This window comes from Telopea speciosissima, chromosome 5, assembly GCF_018873765.1.
Source record: "Telopea speciosissima isolate NSW1024214 ecotype Mountain lineage chromosome 5, Tspe_v1, whole genome shotgun sequence".
Lineage (NCBI taxonomy): Eukaryota > Viridiplantae > Streptophyta > Magnoliopsida > Proteales > Proteaceae > Telopea > Telopea speciosissima.
In genome coordinates, this window is record NC_057920.1 from 12,418,317 (window position 1) to 12,431,416 (window position 13,100).

At 36.4% G+C, this 13,100-nt stretch overlaps 1 protein-coding gene across 1 annotated transcript; it reads left to right on the plus strand.

The window, feature by feature from the left end:
* The first annotated feature begins 7,425 nt into the window (after positions 1 to 7,425).
* Positions 7,426 to 9,645, plus strand: LOC122662791 (patatin-like protein 2). Its single transcript, XM_043858506.1, has 7 exons — positions 7,426 to 7,569; positions 7,676 to 7,857; positions 7,992 to 8,178; positions 8,623 to 8,784; positions 8,884 to 9,186; positions 9,299 to 9,474; positions 9,570 to 9,645. The coding sequence occupies exons 1-7, from the start codon at positions 7,426 to 7,428 to the stop codon at positions 9,643 to 9,645; spliced, it is 1,230 nt and encodes a 409-aa protein (XP_043714441.1).
* Positions 9,646 to 13,100: the final 3,455 nt, after the last annotated feature.

Consider the following 13,100-nt stretch of genomic DNA (forward strand, 5'->3'; position numbering starts at 1 on the left):
CCATACTGACAACAATCACCATGACCATGCCAAGAGGCTCTTCTCGTCTAAAGGTTTTTAACCTTAGAGAAAAAGAACGATGCCTAGTCACATAACCCATGTGCCTATGCATGAGGCCGATAATTTACCACTCCGCCATCTGTGAAATAAAAAAAATGCCCCTACACTCCCATTGGTCCTGTGCTAGTGCAACGGCTAAACGATCACACAGCCATCTCTTGCCCTTAACCTTATTACAAGGGGTGCAAACTTTTGTTGTGACACAATATGGAAGTTAGACCACAAATCCTACATTAAGTTGGCTGGAAAAGTTCATCATTGGACTGATTGGTCCAAATGAAGAACAAATCAAACGAAATTAAAAAAATTGGGCTTGGGCTTGGGCTTGTTTTTCACCCAACTTCGACCCAGACCAGTAGCTAAACCCAACTAGAACCAGTTACCAGTCACTAGGGTTCCATTTTATTGAGCTTGGGCTTGGGTTTGGGCTTGTTTTTCACCCAACTGACGCCATTGGCTGTTAGAGAGGGTTCCTCATGATGCGAATGTAAAGCGAAATCTCCCTCGTCATACCAATGGTGGTGTCGAAAACGGTATCATTGGCTGTTAGAGAAAGAGAGAAAATAATAACTTAAACAGTTAAACCAGTGCGAGAAGATACATTGGCTGTGTGGGAATTTTTTTTCTTTAACAAAATAACTTAGGCTCTGTTAGTTTGCATATAATTTATGAAAAAAATAAAACATCTTTAATGTTTAATTGCCGACAAAATGCAAATATTTTTTTAAAAAATAAAATATATTTTACAGGAAATACAAATATTTGCCTGCTCTTCGCTTCTTCTCTTTCCCCATTTCCCTCGCAACCAAACAGAGTTGTAGGTTTTTATAGAAAGGTTGCATAAGAAAAGAAACATTTAATTTACATTTCAAGATCTATTCTAAAATGTATTATACTATTGGCCTTGTGGTTGGGCTTGGATTTGGGCTTGGGCTAGTTCCCATTAGTCTGACTAACAAGGTGCTGAGCTATTAGACAAATTGGACCACCATTTTGATTCCAATGCACCATTGTGAGCTACAAAAGTAGAGCACCATAACCAATCCACCTGAAACCTAACGGTTGGTGGATCAAATATCGGAATGGGCCATCCATTATACAAGACCCATAGGCTTGTCTGGTTGCATGGAAAATAAAAGAAGGGAGAGGAAATCAAATCAACACTAAACCGGAAATTTTTGTAAATCATTATCTAACAAGATATGGTAACCTCTCACATCTTGTTTTTGTAAATTTTATTTTACTTTCTAACCCAACTGATGAGAAACAAATTGTGATCAAGATAAAGGAAAAAAATAACTAACATAAAGAGATATTCATGCTCTTGGACTTCTCACTATCTTAATCGCTTTCCCAAAGGTAATGATCAAACCTTTAAAATTTTGTTTATCACAATCCATCCAATTGTTTCCACGAGCTCACACACAAACCCAGTTGCTTTTTAAATGGTAGCTTTTAAACATTCTCAATCACTTACGTGATTACAGCTTGGAGGTACCTAATCTCCATTAACAACTCTTATAAAGAAGAGAATTTACAACACAAAATGTCAAAAGATGAATAAGCAAGATATTGGGAATGAATGAATAACCACAAGGAAGAAACTAAGTAAACAATCACACAACATAGGGAATTTGCCGTGGTACGGAACATCTTTTAGTCTTATCATGCAATAGAAAGTTTTTCAAATCACCGAGATCCAAGAATAAAAAATGTGCAAGTAACATGCAAAAGTCTTGTAAATTGAGAGATGTCCCAAGGCCCCTTATTTATAAGCAAACATCCCCTTTAAGAATACCCAATGTTTTGGGCATGAAATATCTGACAACACCTATGGCTCTTCCGTAATGTTGCAAGGGGGATTAAAAGGAAAGGAAATGAAAACTTTAAACCTAAAACAAAAACTTTTGTAATCATTATTCCAGATGACTGTATTACTAACTCTAAATTATTTTATATTTGGTTATTAAATTTTGCTTTACTTTGCATTCAATTCCCTTTGGTTTAAAAAGTAAAGGGTAAATTACACGTCACCCCCTAGTTTTCAATTGAAACGCAGACCACCCCCTGGTTTAGACCCCAAAATGACAAATTAGTCCCTAACGTTAGTTTTATGCTGTTAAGTGATGATGTCACCCAGTTAAATAAATTTAAATCCCTAAACTACCCTTTGACTAGTGTAGAGTTACTTTTTTACCCTTGGATCTAAAAACCCCAATTTTTTTTACTATACAAAGATGAGGGGAATCAAAGGGGAATATTCCCTCTTCTTCCCCATTCCCCTCTGATTCCCCAAATCAACGGAAAGACAAAATAGAAAACAGTAAAACCCTTAGGGTTCCGCCTCAAGGAAAAATCGTGAATGGCGGCCAAAACACCGTGACAGTAGCCCAATAATCCCAACGAAGGATGGTGATAGGCCAGCGACCAGTCGCAGGGCGTCAGACGCCATCAATCTCCAGCGATCCTTGCACCTCACGATTAGCTTTCCCTGTTTCCTCCCACCACAAAACCCCAAGACAAAAACCAAATAGAAAAATACCAGTCTTCATTAAAATGGGGAAGAAACCACAACTATGTGCTTCAATGGATTTGATACATCTGTGCCTCCTACATGATTCACGAACTAGGCTGGTGTGAAAGAGCATCCATGGCAGATGCACATGTTACTAACTTCTGTTTTATTATACCCGTACAAAAAACCAATAATGGTTTTCCAATTTGGACTGTTTCCTATTGTGGACACACATGGCATGTTACCTAGGACCGCTCGATACAAGTTTGAAGGCTATCCACCAAGAATATTTCATGCGGTTTCAGATCCCCTTCACACCACGATGCTCTGTTTTTTTTAGCTATTTTTTAATAGGAGATGTGCTCTGCCTGCCCAAAAACGTTATGGCCTTTGATTTCTTTTTCTTCTTCTTGTTTTTTTTTATTAATGTAGCCCAGTCCTGTCGGAGAGATGAGTTGCGGTGGGGGTGTCGCTGACTGGGAGAGGTGGTTCTGCTGCCCAGAAATCTCAAACAGGGAAATGAATGAGTTAATGGTAATTATGTCATTTAACTTTTTGGTTTCATTTAAATTAACACCGTTACTGTAGAGGGACGTTTGAGTTTTTTCAAAAACCAGGGGGTGATCTGAGTCGTTTGAAAACCAAGGGGTGATGTGTAATTTACCTAAAAATAAAATAATTACATGTAAAATGTATCATTACTAAAAAATTTAAGTAGTTTATACAATCGCAAGGGATAATCATTACAAAGTTTCTTTTTTAGATTTAAAAATTTTCACTTCCTCTCCCTTCAATTCCCCTTTGCAACCAAAGGTAGCCTATAGATGTTCGTGGGGTTAACACTAGTTGTTATACTCTTAAACAGTCATAAGTATGGCCATTCAAAACTGTGAATGGACGTCCATCACTGTTAAATGGCGAAAATGTTTGTTTTAGTCCGATCAACCGTCACTCTTCAGTCATTGCAAACATCCGTCACTATTCATCCTCCAAACACTTCTTAGTAAAATGACTATAACTTATTCTCTCAAACTCGAATTGACTTGACTCTTAAACCATATAAAAGGTGATTCAGTTAGCTACAAGCTTTAGCTAAAGATGAATACACAAGGTCCTATATTTTCCATTAAGTTGAAGGGAAAAAGAACGTTGTCTGTTAGCATTCCGTTGCGCCCTCTCACATAAAGCAGTGAATGATCAATCCACCCCTTCCCTTGGATGCCCGTGTGCACATTCCTGTTGGCCCTTCACACTGGTACATGGGCCATGCAGCCTGACAGCAAACCCCTTCCGTTTTAAGAAACACATCAATTTTTCTCCAACTTCTCAGAGATTTTGATCAGTCAACTTATCAAGGATCGGATTTTGATGCAAAAAGGTTTTTATTTGAATTGCATGTTTCTGCATGGATATTGGCTTATCTTATGGTTTATATTAATCCACCTTAACTAAATTTCTTTCTAGTTCATCTGGGAAACAATATAATAAGCTAGATCACTTATCATATATATGTACTAGTTGACCAAGTTTAATTGTCTAGTCTAAGGTCCAAATAGGCAGGCTACCCCCAAGTTTTATCTCACATACTACGTGGCATTCCATGTCATAGTTGTTATCTTTGAATGTGGTAGCCACGTAATAATCTATTGAGCATATCCAATAAGGTTGATAAACAAAAATTACCTTCTTTAATTGTAATCCATAATTCAAATACGGTAGGGCATGTAATTAAGGTGCCCAACCTTGATTGCAATAACTGTGGAACATATGGGATCCATGAACTCAATTGATACGGATGCATCACCTTCATTGAAACGGGTGAAAAGTATTGAGACATAAGCTATATATGTATTATGGAAGAAAATTAAAATGCCACCCGGTCGAGCAGCACACATTGCCCCTGTGCCCAGACACATGGGGTGCACAAAATGACCGTTGCACCCCTGGTCATTCCCGACAGATTAAAATTTCAAGAAAATAAATGTGAGTTTTTTTCATTACTGGTGAAGAGAATCTAGTCATTGATGTGTCATTATTCCTTTTGCCCACCTACTATACAAAGTCTAAAATACCCTTGACACTATAGTAGGAGTCCCCTTCAAACACTAGAATTCATGGATTAAGAGATTATTTTTCACAGTGGACGAAGAAAGACCTGGTCCAAGAAAATATACAAATTCCTTTTTCTAAACTACAAAAAGAATTTAGAAAACGGTCTAGCTTGGTGTAACCAACCATACACCAACCTTGGCCCCAATCGAACCTCCATACAATAAAAGTAATTTGGGTAACGAAAAGTTATCTCATTATGAGGTTTTGTCTCATTTAAATTCTTGTGTCACATAGAATGGTGACAACTTGTTCTTACTCCCTCAAAAAATTATCTTCTCCAGTTTCTTACCCCGCCCAAGTCCCTCAATGCCTCTAATAAGAGGGGATGGACCCCACCCGTGCAAAGTGTTCGTGCAGGGGTAGGGTGGTCATTGTACCCCCTATTAGAAGAATTGGAGGGGATAAAGATCCGCTGTTACCCTGCTTGGTCACACCAACTTGTAACTTAAAAATATATCTATATATATATTCACAGCCAAAACCCTTAAAAGCGTTGACCTTTATATGAATGGTCAAAATAAAAAACAATAACAGAGGTCATAGACACTAAAATTCTTAAATGTGATCAGCTTTAACAAATAATAGAAATAAAGGCACCAGAATTCTTAAATGTGACCTTCATGTTTCATCTTCATTCTCCTTGGTCATAGTTTATATCTATTCATCTTTTCAGAAATTAAACCACATGCGTCTAATGTTGTTGTTTTTTATTTTTAGATTTAAGGGTACACCAAATTAATAAATACTATGGAGAAGAAGAACCCTAATCCCTAATCCCTAATCCCTAATCCCTACTCCCTAATCATGGCGGTATTAACGGATCCCCGATTCTCTCCCACTCGTCCACTAGTCCTTTGTAATTGTTTATTTCATCACCACCAAGAGGGAAAAACAAAGAAATAATTTTTTGAATCCAGTGTTAGATTCATTCCTCTAAAAAATGCGATTCTTTTAGGTTGTTGGGTGTTGTGGTTGTAACGTTGCTTCAACGACTTGATTATCGAGAATGAATCATCTGGAACGTATCAACAAGTGATCGTACATGTGAGAGCCAACCCAAGTGGTCAACTGATCATCATTAATTCAACAATTAATTAAAAGTACTATAACCCAAGTGGTCATCATTAATTCAACAATTAAAAGTCTTGCTTGGTTAATTAGTCTTGTATGAAATAAACAGAGTTATATATTCTTCGACCTGCACATTACCATTTCTTAGCATTGATCATACCACGGGATAGAGGTCTTTGTTGTACATAATGTGAAAATAAATTTTTTTTTTTTTTTGGCTAAAGGTCAACAAGATTATATTAAGAAGAAATTAAAAATTACAAGTGTTTAGCGTCCGAACATTACTAGACGAATACAAGAAAACAATTAAGGATTGATTGTAAATACTTCTACTTCTTTGGTTATCCTCTAAACCATCTTCTATTGAATCCATACTTACTATACATAGTTCTAATTTGGAGTTCTTGAGCATTACCCACTTCCTTAATTCATTACAAGTCACATTTTTTAGCTTGAATCAATTTCCAAATGGAGAGAAAGCCATCAATATCAGTGCCTCAGATACAACCTCCCACCTTTGGTAACCTTATTACCATCCTTAGCATTGATGGAGGAGGAATAAGAGGGATTATTCCGGCCACCATTCTCGAGTTCCTTGAGTCCCAACTTCAGGTCTCTTGAGTCCTAACCATGTTTAACCATTAATATGAACATTCATTGAGCCTAGTCTTTCGTACATATAAGCTAATTATTGTTCATATATAATTTTAGTATAGAAATGCAATAATGTATGAAACACTCATGTTAGGATTCTCTTATTTCTTCAATGAGCAGAAACTGGATGGTGAAGAGGCAAGACTTGCAGACTACTTTGACGTGATTGCAGGGACGAGTACAGGTGGACTTGTGGCGGCCATGTTGACAGCTCTAGATGATAACAATCGTCCTTTGTTTGCTGCCAAAGATATCAAACCCTTTTACCGAATTAATCAAAACCAAAAACCAAAATTGAAACCGTTCATTTAGAAAAATAGGCTTTATTCAGTTTCAATTTCCACATATTATATAATCGAATTGAAACTGAACCGATTGACACCCTTATTAATGCCTTTAGATGGGACTTGGGAACATGAAAAGACATTTCATACCTTCACTTAATTAATAGGAGGATAGGTAATTGTGATGGTAGATTTGTGGGTAAAGAGTTCCCTTTGGTTACAAGAAAACTTTCTCCTATAAATTTAGTTTTGATTTAACTATTAAATGATGAAGAAAACATACTAGATTGGCAACTTTGGTGGAGAAAATCTTAGCCCGCCCATGTGGCTAATATTGTTTAACAAATAATTAAAATTCTTCTTGGTTGGTCTTGTGTCCAGTAGAAGAGATTTTTCAATCTTGAAACTACCATTTCCTTGAATTGATCTTTTCAAATCAGTAGTCAAAGCAAAGCATAGAGGGCTTCTTGGACTCCTTCATCACCTGTTCCATGTAAATGCCATGAGAAGAAAATCTTTAATTAACTGGCAATTGGTTGGTTCCTTCTTTATCTCATCAACACAAAGATCGATTATAAATACTTCTACTAAGTTAGTTATCATCCAAATCATCCTTCATTATCAAATCCCTACTTATTACAGATAAAGCTCTCTATTTGGAGTTCGTGAACTTTACCCACTTCCTTAATTCATTCAAATTCTCAATTTTTCCCCTAAAATCAATTTCCAATGGAGAAAAACCCATCAATATCAGTGCCTCAGATACAACCTCCCACCTACGGTAACCTAATTACTATCCTTAGCATTGATGGAGGAGGAATTAGAGGGATTATTCCGGCCACCATTCTCGAGTTCCTTGAGTCCCAACTTCAGGTCTATCTCTTAAGTCCTTAATTACCATGTTTCACTATTAGTATCAAAGTGCAATAATATATGAAGAACTCATGTTAGGATTTTCTTATTTTTTTTTAATGGGCAGGAACTGGATGGTGAGCAGGCAAGACTTGCAGACTACTTTGATGTGATTGCAGGGACGAGTACTGGTGGGCTTGTGACTGCCATGTTAACAGCTCCAGATGATAACAATCGTCCTTTGTTTGCTGCCAAAGATATCAAGCCCTTTTACCTTGAGAACTGCCCAAAGATTTTCCCACAGGAAAGGTATTAAATCAAATATTAATATTACTCTATTAATGTTTCTTTTCTTTTCTTTTAAGAAAATATTGCTTCATTAGAAACCCTAATCCTTAGATAGATAATTAATCCTCTTCATATCCTTCTCTTTCTATTCACAGGGGCCCATTTAGCTCAATTGCAAAGCTATTCAAAACAGTGGCAGGACCCAAATATGATGGGACGTATCTTCATAAGCTCATAAAGGAGAAGCTGGGATCAAAGAGGTTGAGCCAAACCCTAACCTCTATTGCCATTCCCACCTTTGATATCAAACAACTCCAACCCACCATTTTCTCCAGCTATGAGGTTGCTCTCTCTCTCTCTCTCTCTCACACACACACACACTTGTGGATATATTGACTCAAAAGATTCAAATATCGTAGCTAAAATCTAAGGTTGTGTTTGGAATGCATTCTAGGTCTATTTCACATTTTCAAACGATAAAAACAACTATTTTTATCATCCGAGAATGTGAAATCAACCTAGAATGCATACTAAACACAGACCAAGGGTTTGGTATGCATTCTAGGTTGATTTCGCATTCTCAGATGATAAAAACAACTATTTTTTATCATTCGAGAATGCAAAATTGGACTAAAATGCATTCTAAGAATGCATACCAAACACAGCCTAAGTAAATTAGTATATATAGTAAATACTGCAATTATTAAATGTGTTCTAACATAGTTGTTAGCTTTGCTAGGTTATGGACACTAAACCTAAATACTCATTTTTATTTTTCTCATGCAGGTTAGCAATGATCCAACAATGAATGCTCAACTTTCAGACATATGTATTGGCACCTCTGCAGCCCCAACATACCTTCCAACCTATTACTTCAAGAATGAAGATAAAGAAGGGAATGTGAGAGAATTCAATCTCACCGATGGCGGTGTAGCAGCTAATAATCCGGTAATTTTACGATGAAGTTAATTAACTATGATGATTAGCTAGTAATTGAAATATATAATTACATAATTAACTAATGGATTTTCACCCCACATGTTCTAGACCCTGGTAGCAATTGGGGAAATCACCAAACAAATCTTCAAGAAAAATCAAGATTTCTTCCCTATCAAGCCCATGGACTATGGTCGCTTTCTAGTCATCTCAATAGGAACTGGAGCAGCAAAGATAGAACAAAAATATACTGCTAATAAGGCAGCCAAGTGGGGAGCTGTTAACTGGTTACTTCATAATGGCTCAACTCCATTAGTTGATGTGTTTACACAAGCAAGTGCAGACATGGTTGATCTCCATCTTGGTGTGATCTTTCAAGCATTGCACTCCGAAGATAATTACCTAAGAATTCAGGTACTTGAACTGATCATGACACTCTTCTTATATGTTATAATCTGAGCTCTCAACCTTTCAAACTTGTATGAATTTTTACTTACTTTATATGCTCTTCCAATGGAAATTTCAGGAAGATTCATTAACTGGTAATGTGTCTTCAGTTGATATTGCTACCCCAACAAACTTGAACAATCTTGTGAAGGTGGGAGAAGAGTTACTGAAAAAACCACTTTCAAGGGTAAATCCAGAGACTGGCCTCACTGAACTTGTTAAAAATGGTGTCACCAATGCTGAAGCTCTTAAGAAGTACGGCATAGTTTAAATTTTCTCTCAACATTCTCTTTGTTATGGTGTTAAATATTAATTGATTTTTTTTTTTTTTTTTTTTTTGTTACAAACAGGTTTGCAGAATTGCTTTCAAAAGAAAGGAAACTTCGTGAGCAAAGATCACCCCATAACAAAGTTACCAACAATTAATATAGTGGGAAACTACTATGCTTTATGGCTAGATGTGAATCCTTAGTTATGGCTTGGATTGTTACTGTATTAATTTGTTCCTCCTAGTTTTTTTAATTTAATCTTAATTCTTTTATGTATTAGAAATTTTGTAAATGTGGAGTTGAACCTCAAAAATTGTTTGTTCATTAATTCGTTATTTGAAATAAGACATCCTTTAAGTAATAGAAGAGATTTATTTATTAGAACGTGAAGAACGCATAGCTGTTGAAATATCAATTTGGAAAGACTACGGTGAGTTATTCAAAGTCGGAGGTAGAGTATATTCGAGACAACCACAACTACTCTCTCTCTCTCTCTCTCTCTAACGTACGCTGGCCAGAATTCCATGTTCGGAGCTATGTTTGATGAATTGATTAGAACTAAAACCTGCGGCCCAACATGCAAAAGTCTTGTAAATTGAGAGATGTCCCAAGGCCCCTTATTTATAAGCAAACATCCCCTTTAACAATACCCAATGTTTTGGGCATGAAATGCTTGACAGATATCTGACAACACCTCCGGCTCCTTCGTATGTTGCAAGGGGGATTAAAAGGAAAGAAAGTGAAAACTTTAAACCTAAAAAAAAAACTTTTGTAATCATTATCCCAGATGACTGTATTACTAACTCCAAATTATTCCATATTTGGTTATTAAATTTTGCTTTACTTTGCATCCAATTCCTTTTGATTCAAAATGTAAAAGGTAAATTACACGTCACCCCCTAGTTTTCAATTGAAACGCAGACCAACCCCTGGTTTTTAATTATCTAGTCTAAGGTCCAAATAGGCAGGCTACCCCCAAGTTTTATCTCACGTACTACGTGGCATTCCATGTCATAGTTGTTATCTTTGTATGTGGTAGCCATGTAATAATCTATTGAGCATATCCAATAAGGTTGATAAACAAAAATTACCTTCTTTAATTATAATCCATAAATCAAATACGGTAGGGCATGTAATTAAGGTGCCCAACCTTGATTGCAATAACTGTGGAACATATGGGATCCATGAACTCAATTGATACGGATGCATCACCTTCATTGAAACAGTAACAAATGTGTATATATATATATAGTGCTCCTGATTGTAGGGTGAAAAGTATTGAGACAATAAGCTATATATGTATTATGGCAAAAAATTAAAATGCCACCCGGTCGAGCAGCACACATTGCCCCTGTGCCCAGACACATGGGGTGCACAAAATGACCATTGCACCCCTTGTCATTCCCGTCAAATTAAAATTTCAAGAAAATAAATGTGAGTTTTTTTTCATTACTGGTGAAGAGAATCTAGTCATTGATGTGTCATTATATAATCCTTTTGCCCACCTACTGTACAAAGTCAAAAATACCCTTGACACTATAGTAGGAGTCCCATTCAAACACCAAAATTCATGGATTAAGAGATTATTTTTCACAGTGGACGAAGAAAGACCTGGTCCAAGAAAATATACAAATTCCTTTATTCTAAACTACAAAAAAAGTTTAGAAAAGGGTCTAGCTTGGTGTAACCAACCATACACCAACCTTGGCCCCAATTGAACCTCCATACAATAAAAGTAATTTGGGTAACGAAAAGTTATCTCATTATGAGGTTTTGTCTCATTTAAATTCTTGTGTCACATAGAATGGTGACAACTTGTTCTTACTCCCTCAGAAAATTATCTTCTCCAGTTTCCTACCCGCCCCAAGTCCCTCAGTGCCTCTAATAAGAGGGGATGGACCCCACCCGTGCAAAGTGTTCGTACAGGGGTAGGGTGGTCATTGTAACCCTTAAAAGCGTTGACCTTTATATGAATGGTCAAAATAAAAAACAATAACAGAGGTCATAGACACTAAAATTCTTAAATGTGATCAGCTTTAATAAATAATAGAAATAGAGGCACCAGAATTCTTAAATGTGACCTTCATGTTTCAACTCCTTGGTCATAGTTTATATCTATTCATCTTTTCAGAAATTAAACCACATGTGTCTAATGTTGTTGTTTATTTTTAGATTTAAGGGTACATCAAATTAATAAATACTATGGAGAAGAATAACCCTAATCCCTAATCATGGCGGTATTAACAGATCCCCGATTCTCTCCCACTCGTCCACTCGTCCTTTGTAATTGTTTATTTCGTCACCACCAAGAGGGAAAAACAAAGAAATAATTTTTTGAATCCAGTGTTAGATTCATTCCTCTAAAAAATGCGATTCTTTTAGGTTGTTGGGCGTTGTGGTTGTAACGTTGCTTCGACGACTTGATTATCGAGAATGAATCATCTGGAACGTATCAACAAGTGAACGTACATGTGAGAGCCAACCCAAATGGTCAACTGATCATCATTAATTCAACAATTAATTAAAAGTACTATAACCCAAGTGGTCATCATTAATTCAACAATTAAAAGTCTTGCTTGGTTAATTAGTCTTGTATGAAATAAAACAGATTCTTATATATTCTTCGACCTGCAAATGACCATTTCTTAGCATTGATTTTACCACAGGATAGAGGTCTTTGTTGTACATAATGTGAAAAGATTTTTTTTTTTTTTTTCTGCTAAAGGTCAACAAGATTATATTAAAAAGAAATTAAAAATTACAAGTGTTTAGCGTCCGAACATTACTAGACGAATACAAGAAAACAAGGATTGATTATAAATACTTCTATTTCTTTGTTTATCCTCTAAACCATCTTCTATTGAATCCATACTTACTATACATAGTTCTAATTTGGAGTTCTTGAGCATTACCCACTTCCTTAATTCATTACAAGTCACATTTTTTAGCCTGAATCAATTTCCAAATGGAGAGAAAGCCATCAATATCAGTGCCTCAGATACAACCTCCCACCTTTGGTAACCTTATTACCATCCTTAGCATTGATGGAGGAGGAATAAGAGGGATTATTCCGGCCACCATTCTCGAGCTCCTCGAGTCCCAACTTCAGGTCTCTTGAGTCCTAACCATGTTTAACCATTAATATGAACATTCATTGAGCCTAGTCTTTCGTACATATAAGCTAATTATTGTTCATATATGATTTTAGTATAGAAATGCAATAATGTATGAAACACTCATGTTAGGATTCTCTTATTTCTTCAATGAACAGAAACTGGATGGTGAAGAGGCAAGACTTGCAGACTACTTTGACGTGATTGCAGGGAGGAGTACAGGTGGACTTGTGGCGGCCATGTTAACAGCTCCAAATGATAACAATCATCCTTTGTTTGCTGCCAAAGATATCAAACCCTTTTACCTTGAGAACTGCCCCAAGATTTTCCCACAAGAAAGGTTCACCCCCATACCCTAATGCCTAGAGTGTTGGGGGATACAATGTCTAGTATTCCGTAATTTGCTTTAGTGGGTTGATTTGGAAGGACTGTTAAGAGGCCGAAGACCTCAAGAGCTATATGGGTATTTCGATAAAATTCCTATATAAGGTTTCACTAT

Coding starts and splice junctions, on each gene's coding strand:
- LOC122662791 (XM_043858506.1), top strand. CDS start 7,426: ATGGAGAAAAACCCATCAATATCAGTGCCTCAGATACAACCTCCCACC. Junction 9,187..9,298: donor ATAATTACCTAAGAATTCAG/GTACTTGAACTG, acceptor TGGAAATTTCAG/GAAGATTCATTAACTGGTAA. Junction 9,475..9,569: donor AATGCTGAAGCTCTTAAGAA/GTACGGCATAGT, acceptor TGTTACAAACAG/GTTTGCAGAATTGCTTTCAA.